This window comes from Aotus nancymaae, unplaced genomic scaffold (assembly GCF_030222135.1).
Source record: "Aotus nancymaae isolate 86718 unplaced genomic scaffold, 86718_ANA_hifiasm-v0.15.2.pri h1tg000028l, whole genome shotgun sequence".
NCBI lineage: Eukaryota > Metazoa > Chordata > Mammalia > Primates > Aotidae > Aotus > Aotus nancymaae.
In genome coordinates this window covers 19,401,409-19,413,933 of record NW_026988441.1, presented here as the reverse complement: position 1 = coordinate 19,413,933, position 12,525 = coordinate 19,401,409, and the positions used below count along the sequence as shown (strand labels likewise).

General features: G+C 45.0%; 1 protein-coding gene across 1 annotated transcript in view; it reads left to right on the top strand.

The window, feature by feature from the left end:
* The window catches only part of GPATCH1 (G-patch domain containing 1), a 47,272-nt gene that overhangs the window by 20,931 nt on the left and 13,816 nt on the right, over positions 1 to 12,525 (top strand). The window contains exons 9-15 of the mRNA XM_012448452.2: positions 2,919 to 2,998; positions 4,612 to 4,816; positions 7,153 to 7,452; positions 8,759 to 8,937; positions 10,141 to 10,268; positions 11,389 to 11,525; positions 11,867 to 12,033. Coding sequence (XP_012303875.1) covers positions 2,919 to 2,998; positions 4,612 to 4,816; positions 7,153 to 7,452; positions 8,759 to 8,937; positions 10,141 to 10,268; positions 11,389 to 11,525; positions 11,867 to 12,033 — 1,196 coding nt within the window. The remainder of the gene's footprint in view (positions 1 to 2,918; positions 2,999 to 4,611; positions 4,817 to 7,152; positions 7,453 to 8,758; positions 8,938 to 10,140; positions 10,269 to 11,388; positions 11,526 to 11,866; positions 12,034 to 12,525) is intronic.

The window sequence follows — 12,525 nt, the reverse complement described above, 5'->3', positions numbered from 1 at the left end:
CAGATCCTGTGGTTCAAAGTCACATTTCAGTTGTTTCCAGAAAAAGTGCAGAGGCAGACAGTGTAGAGTTGGTATTAGTGGCATGTGATTTGGAGTCAGTCACACCTGAATTTGGATGCCAGCTCGCCACTGCTCAGCTTTGTGACCTTAGTCAAGGCTATAACCTCTCTGGGCATTGGAGTCCACATTTGTAAATTGAGGATAAAATCCACTCTAGAGGTGGTTGTGAGAATTAAGTGGTATAACTCAGTGTTTGGCATAGAACCTGCCCCAAAGACTGAAGAAATGGCACTTACTATTCTTTGGTTATCGTACAGTCATGTGTCACTTGACTGGGATGGTATGACAGGGAACCAAGGTTTTACACAGGATGCTGGAAGGGCATGTGTACCCAGTGTTAGGAGACTTAACCTCTGGGAGATCAATGGGCTGCTGTTACTTCCTCTTTTTTTCTTTCAAATTTTTTTTTTTTTTTTGAGACGGAGTTTCGCTGTTGTTACCCAGGCTAGAGTGCAATGGCGCGATCTCGGCTCACTGCAACCTCCGCCTCCTGGGTTCAAGCATTTCTCCTGCCTCAGCCTCCCGAGTAGCTGGGACTACAGGCGTGCACCACCATGCCCAGCTAATTTTTGTATTTTTAGTAGAGACGGGGGTGGTCTCGATCTCTTGACCTTGTGATCCACCCGCCTTGGCCTCCCAAAGTGCTGGGATTATAGGCATGAACCACTGCGCCCGGCCCTCTTTCAAATTTTTTTTTCTCTTGAGTCGTTTAGCTTTTGAGCTTTCTTCCTTTTGCCTTCCTATAGTTTCTGATTTCTCTCCAAAAACTATGAATTATTTTTATATAACTTAAATGAAGATATGTTAATATATCATAATATACTACCAATTTTTTTTTTTTTGAAGATGGAGTCTCACTCTATTGCCCAGGCTGGAGAGCAGTGGCACCATCTCGGCTAACTGCAACATCTGCCTCCTGGGTTCAAGTGATTCTCCTGCCTCAGCCTCCTGAGTAGCTGGGATTACAAGAGTGTGCCACCATTCCCAGAGAATGTTTTGTATTTTTAGTAGAGATAGAGTTTCACCATGTTGGCCAGGCTGGTCTTTAACTCTTGACCTCAGGTGATCCACTCACAGCTTCCTGAAGTGCCGGGATTACAGGTGTGAAGCACCAGCCTGGCCATGGTTGATTTTTAAATTCTTATTTTTTTTTCCATGATCAGTAGGGCTATAATGAATATTTTTCTCGTTCTGTCTTTATGCACATTTGTTTATTTCTTTAGAATTCTTCAGAATGACTCATAAACATGAAATTTCTGGGTTTTGAGAGATTACAAATTCTAAGAATGTGAAATTGAATCCCACATTACCTGAAGAAATTTTAGTAAGTTCTAGAAGCTTAAAAAAAACCCAACATGCTGGGCGCAGTGGCTCACGCCTATAATCCTACCTCTTTGGGAGGGCGAGGCGGGTGGATCACGAGGTCAGGAGATTGAGATCATCCTGGCCAACATGATGAAACCCCGTCTCTACTAAAAAATACAAAAATTAGCTGGGTATGGTGGCGTGTGGCTGTAATTGTGGCTACTCAGGAGGCTGAGGCATGAGAATCGCTTGAACCCAGGAGGCGGAGGTTGCAGTAAGCTGAGATCGCGCCATTGCACTCCAGGCTGGTGACAGAGCGAGACTCCATGTCAAAAAAAAAAAAAGAAAAAAAAGCCCAACATGAGTCAAAGCAGAAAGAATGGTTTTGTGGGGAGGGGAGTGATGTGGCGGTGCTGAATGATGAGTGGCTAAAAGCCTTAGCTCATCTGCACTGTGGGCTATTTCCTGCTCCAGGCCAGAGCTCCTAGCCCATATAAGAGCTTGTGATAGTCATAAAAGGGGCTTTTCAGTGCAGAGAACGCAGTTCATGTATGAGGACTTTTGGTGGAACCACTACAAGGAAACCTTGAGAATCAAATCAAAGGGCTTTTGTTGATGCGGTTGTCTCTATGACCAGGAGACAATCCTCAGCTCTGGGTCAGAGAGTGTTGGTCATTCAGTTTCCTATGTCTGTGATCTTTATGTCTTCTTAGAATGTTGTTTGAGAAAAAGGCATACGTCCCCTTTAATTTGTACTAAGATGAGATTACAGGCTGACCTGGTGGCATTGCCTTTTGTCCCTATTGGATTGTTGCTAAGGAGAAGGCTAGGCAGTCACTCTAGTTCTTCACCTAGTTTTACACATGATGCGGTCACAGTTGTGATTTTTATTTTTCCCCATACTTGTTCTCTTGGTGGTTTTTCTTGAGATCTTTTACTCCATGGGGTATACCCTTTGGTGCCCCTAAGGTACTTTTTTTTTTTGAGATGGAGTCTTGCTGTCTCCCGGGCTGGAGTGCAGTGGTGCGATCTCAGCTCACTGCTACCTCTGCTTCCTGGTCAAGCAATTCTCCTGTCTCAGCCTCTTGAGTAGCTGAGATTACAGGCACCTGCCACCTTGCCTGGCTAATTTTTGTATTTTTAGTAGAGATGGGGTTTCACCATCTTGGTTAGGCTGGTCTTGAACTCCTGACCTTGTGATCTACCTGCCTCGGCCTCCCAAAGTGCTGGGATTATAGGCATGAGCCACCACACCTGGCCTAAGGTACTTTTTCTAAAAGTTACGTCAGTGTACTTGTCTGGGAGGACCACAGCCTGTGACCTGGGTAGCCTAATCTGTCAAGGGCGGTGTGGGCTGGGCCCTAGTCACTGAGTCAACAGAGGTGTGGGGCTTTGCATGCCACTTGTTCTTCCCTTTACTGGTGCAGTTGAGTGATATCATGTATGACATGTACTATTTATGTTCTTAGAGATAAGAATGTCCAACACTGACATGTTCTGTCTTATTCTAATCGTCTCTGCTTCTGGAATTAATCAATGACATTATTTTGTAGAATCAGAGAAAGACCTTCGATACATTGGCAAAATTTTGGATGGATTTTCCTTGGCTTCTAAACCTTTATCTTCTAAGAAAGTAAGGAAAACTTTTTTCTTTTTTTTACTGGTTTAGTGTTTAAAATATTTGCTGCTATGTGATCTGAGTTCTATTAACAAAAGATAAGTAAATTATGTTTTTAAAACAACAACAGCCTAGTTACTAGTGATTGTCTACAAAAATAGACTGGGTACAGTGGCTCACACCTGTAATCCTAGCACTTTGAGAGGCCGAGGTGGGTGGATTGCTTGAGGTGGGGGTTGAGACCTATCTGGCCAACGCAGTGAAACCCCATCTCTACTAAAAAAAAATTGCAAAAATTAGCTGGACCTGGTGGCTGTAACCTCCCAGATACTCAGGAGGCTGAGGCAATAGAATCGCTTGAACCCAGGAAGCAGAGGTTGCAGTGAGCCAAGATTGTGCCACTGCACTTCATCCAGCCTGGGAGACACAGCAAGACTCCATCTCACACACACAAAAAGAAAAACATTCTACATGAGAAATATCAGGGCCAGGCACAGTGGCTCATGCCCGTGATCCCAGCACTTTGGGAGGCCGAGGCGGCAGATCACCTGAGGTCAGGAGTTTGAGACCAACCTGACCAACATGGAGAAACTCCATTTCTGCTAAAAATAAAAATTAGCTGGGTGCGGTGGCACATGCCTATAATCCTAGCTACTTGGGAGGCTGAGGCAGGAGAATGGTTTGAACCTGCGAGGCAGAGGTTGCAGTGAGCCAAGATTGTGCCATTGCACTCCAGCCTAGGTGACAAGAGTGAAACTCTGTCTCAAAAAAAAAAGGAAAGAAATATCAGTCAGTAGCTACATTGTGATAAAAGTGTCTAATTGCTAATGTTTTAAATTCAAACTTCAAGTGAGTGGCTATTTACATTAAGAGAGACATACATTAGAAACCAGTGGAAGAATGAAATTGCCATGATTCTAGGGGAAATGTAGGTTAAGGAAAAGTGGAAAACATTAAGAAAGCCAGCTAACCTATAGCCCTGGCTTCTCCTCATGCTCTGAAGCTAGCATGGCCAAGTTCCCTGACCTCTTCAGCTGAGCCGAGCAGAAGGGAGAGAAGCCATGTGCAGGTAGCTAAAATTCAAGGAGAGCTCTGGCTGGGCACGGTGGCTCACGCCTGTAATCCCAGCACTTTGGGAGACTGAGGCGGGCGGATCACCTGAAGTCAGGAGTTCGAGACCAGCCTGACCAACCTGGAGAAACTCTATCTCTACTAAAAATACAAAATTAGTAGCGTGTGGTGGCGCATGCCTTTAATCTCAGCTACTAGGGAGGCTGAGGCAGGAGAATGCTTGAACCCGGAAGGCGGAGGTTGTGGTGAGCTGAGTTTGCACCATTGCACTCCAGCCTGGGCAACAAAAGTGAAACTCCATCTCAAAAAAAAATAGAAATGGGTGGGAGGATATTCAAAATGCCTGATCCCTGGAACACGGTGGCTCTCGTGACCCTCCAGGTCCAGAGGGGATGCTGGCTGGACCTCTGGCCCGCCTGTTCTTGTGCTGCCTGTCTGCTGGATGTTAACCTGGGAAGGGGTGGGGTTAACAAGGCTCAGAGTTAACATGTTTTCCTGATTAAATCAAACATGATCTTGCAACCTGTATTTTCTGGGTTTTGTCTCGTTTTGTTAAGATCTATCCACCCCCGGAGTTGCCAAGAGACTATCGACCAGTGCATTATTTCAGACCCATGGTGGCCGCCACTGCCGAGAACTCACACTTACTGCAGGTATTATCAGAGTCCGCTGGAAAGGCAATGCCTGACCCAGGGACACACAGTAAGCACCAACTGAATGCCTCCAAACGGGCAGACTTGCTCGGAGAGACGCCTGTTCAAGGTATGTGCCATGGAGAAGACTAGAATCATTACATTTAACATAACTCAAGTTATCAAAACCAAAATCGAAAGTTGTTTTCCCACTTAAGTTTTTTACATGAATTTGTATTCCTAAACTATGGAAATAAGACTGTTGATTATAAATGGCATACATAATAATGTGCATATCTTTTACTTCTTTTTTTAAATTTTAATTTTAAGTATTTATTTATTTATTTTGAGATAACATCTGTCACCCGGGCTGAAGATAGTGTCTCGATAACTCTCTATAACCTGGAACTCCTGGGTTCAAGCGATCCTCCCACCTAAGCCTCCCAAGTTGCTGGGACTCTAGGCATGTGCCACCACCACACTTGGCACTTTTTTTTTTGCAACTGAGTCTCGCACTGTTGCCCCGCCTGGAGTGCAATGTCGCGATCTCCACTCACTGCAACCTCCACCTCCCAGGTTCAAGCAGTTCTCCTGCCTCTCAGCCTCCCAAGTAGCTGGGATTACAGGCCGCCACCAAGCCTGGCTAATTTTTTGTATTTGTAATAGAGACAGGGTTTCACTGTGTTGGCCAGACTGGTCTTGAACTCCTGACCTCGTGATCTGCCCACCTTGGCTTGCCAAAGTGCTGGGATTATATGCATGAGCCACTGTACCTGGCCCACCTGGCACATTAAAAAAAACATTTTTTTAAACAGAGATGGGGGTTCACTCTGTTGCCCAGGCTGGTCTGGAACTTCTAGCTTCCCAAAGTTGGTGGGATTATAGGTTTGAGCCTCTGCGCACGGCCAAGGCTGTTTTTACACCTTCAGTTTGGTTGACGTCATTCAAATCACAACCTTTATTGTTGCCCTATTTTTTCCTTTTTTTTTTTTTTGAGACGGAATTTTTGTTCTTGTTGCCCAGGCTGGAGTGCGAGGCTAGGTTCACCGCAACTTCTGCCTCCCGAGTTCAAGCAATTCTCCTGCTGGGATTACAGGCATGAGCTACCATGCCTAGCTAATTTTTTGTATTTTTTGTAGAGATGGGGTTTCTTCATGTTGGTCAGGCTGGTCTCGAACTCCCAACCTCAGGTGATCCACCTGCCTCAGCCTCCCAAAGTGCTGGATTACAGGCGTGAGCCACCATACCCAGCCCTGTTTTTTTCATAGCCCTTCTCTATTGAGGGCTGGCATGTTCCTCCTTTACTTACTTCCCATCTCCATTGTCCTCCGAGCTCCTGGGCCGGGTCCTCGCATGGGGTTGGCACCCATGAGTGTTTGTGCCACGAGTGAGGGCTTGCTGGGGAGCTACAAGAGGAACCAGGGCTAGTTGTGGCAGACTGAAGGTCTGGAGCCGGGGATGTCAGGTTCTCCATCCTGGGACCACTCACATGACCTGTAAGTGTGTGTGTGTTAACTTCCATTTTTGCTGACTGTAAAAGAGGAGTCTTGGCTGGGCACAGTGGCTCATATATGTAGTACCAGAACTTTGGGAGACCAAGGTGGGGCAATCTCCTGAACCCAGGAGTTGAGACCAGCTTGGGAAATATGGTGAAATCCTATCTCTACAAAAAATACAAAAAGTAGCTGGGCATGGTGGTTGTGTGCCTGTGGTCTAAGCTACTCAGGAGGCTGAGGTGGGAGGATCTCTTGAGCCCAAGAGGCGGAGGTTGCAGTGAGCCATGATCATACCACTGTACTCCAGTCTGGGTGACAGAGCGAGACCATGTCTCAAAAAACACATAGGAATCGTCTGGGCATGGTGGCTCATGCCTGTAATCCCAGCACTTTGGGAAGCCAAGGCAGGTAAATCATCTGAGGTCAGGAGTTCAAGACTAGCCTGGCCAACATAGTGAAACCTCATCTCTACTAAAAATACAAAAAATTAGCCAGGCATGGTGGTGTACACCTGTAGTCCCAGCTACTCAGGAAGCTGAGACAGGAGAATCACTTGAACCCAGGAGGCAGAGGTTGCAGTAAGCTGAGATCATGCCACTGTACTCCAGGCTGGGCAACAGAGTGAGACTCTATCTTAAAAAAAGAAAAAAAAATCTGGGCGAGATGGCTCACACCTGTAATCCCAGCGCTTTGGGAGGCCAAGGCGGGTGGATCACTTGAGATCAGGAGTTCAAGACCAGCCTGGCCAAAGGTTTAGAGATGGTGAAACCTCATCTCTAAAAAAAAAAAGAGGAATCTTATTTTATCATTGTCTAGTCCACAGGGATATATGAATATAAATGAAACACTAAACATAAAATGCTCATCCTCAATTATGTATATTTGTGATATTGAAAATGTATGTACAGAGAAATGTAAATGTGATTGTCTTATGACTCTTTTCATCTCTTCTGATTACTGTTTTATTTAGGTTCAGCTACTTCAGTGTTAGAATTTCTGTCCCAAAAAGATAAAGAGAGAATCAAAGAAATGAAGCAGGCATCTGACCTTAAAGCAGCTCAGCTCAAGGCCAGGAGTCTGGCCCAGAACGCCCAGAGCAGCCGAGCCCAGCCCTCCCCTGCAGCGGCTGCGGGGCATTGCTCGTGGCACATGGCATTGGGTGGTAAGATGGCCACCCTAAAAGCCAGCAACTTCAAGCCTTTCGCCAAAGATCCGGAAAAGCAAAAACGATATGAAGAGTTTTTAGTACACATGAAACAGGGTCAGAAAGGTGGGTACTGGGCCTGGTTCTCCTACATCTCAGCCAGGGCGGGGTTATGTTCTCACTGTTCCCATCCTAGACCCAGATTGACAGTTGAAGTATCTCGTTCTGTCAGTGTTTTTGCTTTATCTTGCTGCAAATAGTGCAAAGGTTTCAGGCCTTGGCTCTTGACCTCAGAAAGCAAGAACAGTTAGCTTATGTTCATATCTCAGGCCAAAGCTAGCTGTTTAATAGAGAACACAGCTGGCGGTGGCCAGTGCTAACTTACAGACCATTTGGTGTTTGCAAGTCCTTGACTTGTATTTCACATTTCACATCAACATCATCTTCCACCTTATCTGAAGATCCTGACCATCCACTCCTGACTCATAGTCTAAAATTGGACTTAAAACAATAGTTAGCTATTGAACCATTACATAGGAAAAAAAATTCACTTTGTGGTCTGTGAAGTAAATATGGCAAGAATGAGGAAAGGGGTTGCTGTTGTATGCAGTAGTCTTCGTGAGAGGTTATCAGTAAATTACAGGGTTGTTTTTTAAAAACAGATCTTTGAGGAATGTAAAGTCTATTTACTATGCCTTAATGCTCTACTAGGAACCTACATCACTAATGTTTATTTGCTTTAAAAAAAATTTTTTTAAAGGCCAGGTGCAGTGGCTAACACCTGTAATCCCAACATTTTGGGAGGCCAAGGAGGGTGGATCACCTCAGGTTGGGAGTTCGAGACCAGCCTGACCAACATGGAGAAACCCTGTCTCTACTAAGAATCCTGCCTCTACCAAAAAAAAATATATATGCTTTTAAAAATTTTTTTAATTTTTTTTTTTTTTGAGATGGAGTCTTGCTCTGTTGCCCAGGCTGGAGTGCACTGATGTGATCTTGGCTCACTGCAACCTTGGTTCACTGCAACCTCTGCCTCCCGGGTTCGAGTGATTCTCCTGCCTCAGCCTCCTGAGCAGCCAGGATTATAAGGGTGTGTCACCATGCCCAGCTAATTTTTGTATTGTTAGTAGAGACGGGATTTCACCATGTTGGCCAGGCTGGTCTCAAACTCCTGACCTCAAGTGACCTGCCTGCCTAGGCCTCCCTAAGTGCTGGGATTACAGGTGTGAACCACTTCGCTTGGCCTGAATTTTTTTTTAAAAGCATGATTTTGAAGGAAAGAGCAATATTACCTGCCAAATTCCCATGGTCATAAAAACAAAGATAAGGACTTGTGAAATAGACAGGGATACAGTGGTGCCCAGCAGAAGTTCTCTTATAAGCCCCATGTTTTTCCGAGAACTGAAGCCACTTGTTGTTCTCTGTCCCGCAGATGCTCTGGAGCACTGTCTGGACCCCAGCATGACAGAGTGGGAGCGAGGCCGAGAACGGGATGAATTTGCCCGGGCGGCCCTGCTATACAGGTCTTCCCATTCGACCTTGTCCTCCAGGTTCACTCACGCCAAGGAGGAGGATGACTCAGATCAGGTTGAAGTCCCTCGAGACCAAGAGGTCTGTTGTCATCATGTCCCTTACCTTGTAAACTTTAATATTAAAATACTGCCTAGCCAAATATATACATATTGAGATGGAGTTTCGCTCTTGTTGCCCAGGCTGGAGTGCAATGGCATGATCTTGGCTCACCGCAGCCTCTGCCTCTGGGTTCAAGTGATTCTCCTGCCTCAGTCTCCCAAGTAGCTGGATTACAGGCATGTGTTACCACACCCAGCTAATTTTATATATATATATATATATTTTTTTTTTTTTTGAGACGGAGTTTCACTCTTGTTACCCAGGCTGGAGTGCAATGGCGCAATCTCGGCTCACTGCAACCTCCGCCTCCTGGGTTCAGGCAATTCTCCTGCCTCAGCCTCCTAAGTAGCTGGGATTACAGGCACACGCCACCGTGCCCAGCTAATTTTTTGTATTTTTAGTAGAGACGGGGTTTCACCATGTTGACCAGGATGGTCTCGATCTCTTGACCTTGTGATCCACCCGCCTCAGCCTCCCAAAGTGCTGGGATTACAGGCGTGAGCCACCACGCTTGGCCCCCCAGCTAATTTTATATTTTTAGTAATGACAGGGTTTCTCCATGTTGGTCAGGCTGGCCTCAAACTCCTGAGCTCAGGTGATCCACCCGCCTTGGCTTCCCAAAGTTCTGGGATTACAGGCGTGAACCTCTGCGCCTGGCCTTTTCTTTTGGTGGGGGGAGGGGACGGAGTCTCACTCTGTTGCCCAGGCTGGAGTACAGTAGCACAATCACAGCTCACTGCAACCTCTGCCTCCCTGGTTCAAGCAATTCTCCTGCCTCAGCCTCCTGAATGGCTGGGATTATAGGCGCCTGCTACTATGCCCGGCTAATTTTGTGGTTTTAGTAGAGATGGGGGTTTCTCCATGTTGGTCAGGCTGATCTCGAACTCCTGATCTCAGGTGATCCGCCCACCTCGGCCTCCCATGTGCTGGGATTATAGGCGTGAGCCACCGCACCTGGCCCCTAGCCAAATATTTTTAATCCCTCAGTGAGAAGATCAAAATATACATGGTATAGGAGAATAAGAAACCATTTTATGACTTAGTTTCCAGTGTACTGGAGCGAAAATGTTACAGCATAAGCTTTTTCACAGCTCTAGAAGATTGCTTGAAAATTTTAAATGGGAGAGCAGTCAGGTCAGTTGTGTGGCCACTTGATGAAACAGAATGCCTATCTTTTCCCAGAATGATGTTGGGGACAAGCAGTCAGCTGTGAAGATGAAGATGTTTGGGAAGCTCACCCGAGACACGTTTGAGTGGCACCCTGACAAGCTTCTATGTAAAAGGTTTAACGTCCCTGACCCTTATCCAGAGTAAGTTGGATAAACCTTCACGTCAGTACAAAACGTATTCTTGATATTAATTTTCCTCTTACCTACTCATATAAATTATTCTTGTTTTTTCTACATGAACTTATTTGTATATCCCTGGATACACAAATCTACACATTTTGTAGATTTGCTTTGATAAATTACTTCTATAATTTGTTACTAAAAATCTGGATAGCAAACTTTATTGCATATAGAAGCTATGAAACTCAGATATGTCAAGTTACAAAAGCATCACGCCTCTCGCATTTGCCACCTTATTACTGCTCATGTGGTTTACATTTATAATGTTACTTATATTTTCTAATTATCATTATAAAAGTTAAACACTTTCTTATTTGATTAATAACACTTTCAAGAGGGTGGGTGTGGTGGTGCATATTTGTAATCCTAGCTTGGGAGGCCAAGGCAGGAGGATTGCTTGAGCTCAGGAGTTTGAGGCCAGCCTGGGTAACATAGTAAGACCCTATCTCTAAAAAATCAAGCAAACAAACGGAACACTTCAAGATAGTAGGCTGGGTGTGATGGCTCACGCCTGTAATCCCTACACTTTGCGTGGCTGAGGAGGGTGGATCAGTTGAGGTCAGGAGTTTGAGACCAGCCTGGCCAACGTGGCGAAACCCTGTCTCTACTAAAAATACAAAAATTAGCTAGGTGTGGTGGCACATGCCTATAGTCCCAGCTATTTGGGAGGCTGAGGCAGGAGAATCTCTTCAACCCGGGAGGCAGAGGTTGCAGTGAGCCGAGATCACGCAATTGCCCTCCAGCCTGGGTGACAGATTAAGACTAAATCTCAAAAAAAAAAAAAGATAGCATATGCAGTTGAACCAGAGACTTTGTCAGAAACTTTAGGTGTACTTTTATCAGTGGAACTTTTACTTAATGGAAATCCATTTTCAAAGTTAAATTCTTGCCCTTACCATAATGGGGAAACTCATGGGACCTAAAAGCCATCCAGATTCTCCAATTGCTTTGAGAAGTGAAAGCATCTTAGGGGACTTTTTAGTCTTGCAGAAGATGTGTAAAACTTGAGATGGAAAGCTTTTCAGGAGGTGGATTTTATCCTACCAGTTATTATTAAATTGATTCTTTTTTCAACTCCCAGTTCAACTTTAGTTGGCTTACCAAGAGTGAAGCGTGACAAGTACTCTGTCTTCAACTTTCTGACGCTCCCAGAGACAGCTTCCTTGCCCACCACTCAAGCATCAAGTGAAAAAGTATCACAGCACCGAGGTCCTGACAGTGAGTAGGGCATCCTTGGGGTCTCCGATTGACCAGGGCCTCAACCCCTAGCCTGTAGGAAGACAGAATTAAAGGGTAATTTAGTCCTAATGATATGAATGAATGGTGCATATGCTCCCTCTGTTGAGAGAGTTGCTCTTATTAATAACTTAGCTTATGTTGTAATGGTCCAGATATTTACTCTCTGGGGTTGAGTCTCTGCCACCTACGTCCCCAACACCTCGCACGATGCCAGGCCCCAGAGTGGGTACGCTGACATTCTGAGTAAATGAAAGAGCAATGGTAAAGAACTTGCCTTCTCCTTGCTAGTGATGAACGTATATCTATGTCCTACCTTTCAGAATCAAGAAAACCATCCAGATGGGATACCTCTAAACACGAAAAGAAAGAAGATTCCATTAGTGAATTTTTAAGTTTGGCTAGATCAAAAGCCGGGCCACCTAAACAGGAGTCCAGCCCCTTAGTAAACAAAGAGGAAGAGCATGCACCAGAATCACCCACAAATAAGGTATTTGGGGCTTCCAGATTCTCTTTGCTACGCTGAATGTGGCCTTTGCTTTTCTCTTTGGTGACACTTTCTCCTCGTGATTCACCAACAGAGACAGCCAACTATTGATCCATTAAAGGCCATTTGGCTTGTTTCTAACTTTTGGCTGTAACAAATAAAGCTGCTGGGGGCATTCATGTGCAGGTTTTTGTGTGAATGTAAGTTTTCATTTCTCTAGAGTACAAACTTAGTAGTAGGAATCCTGGAAAATATGTACATGTGTATTTAACTTTATAAGAAGCTACCAAACTGTATTCCAAAATTATTTTTGCTTTGTGTATTTTGAAGTGCTGTTTTTAGGTACATATACCTTTAGGATTGCTATTTCTCTTTTTTTTTTTTTTTTTTTTTTGAGGTGGAGTCTTGCTCTGTCACCCAGGCTGGAGTGCAGTGGCATGATTTCAGTTCACTGCAAGCTCCGCCTCCCCTCCGGGTTCAAGTGATTCACCTGCC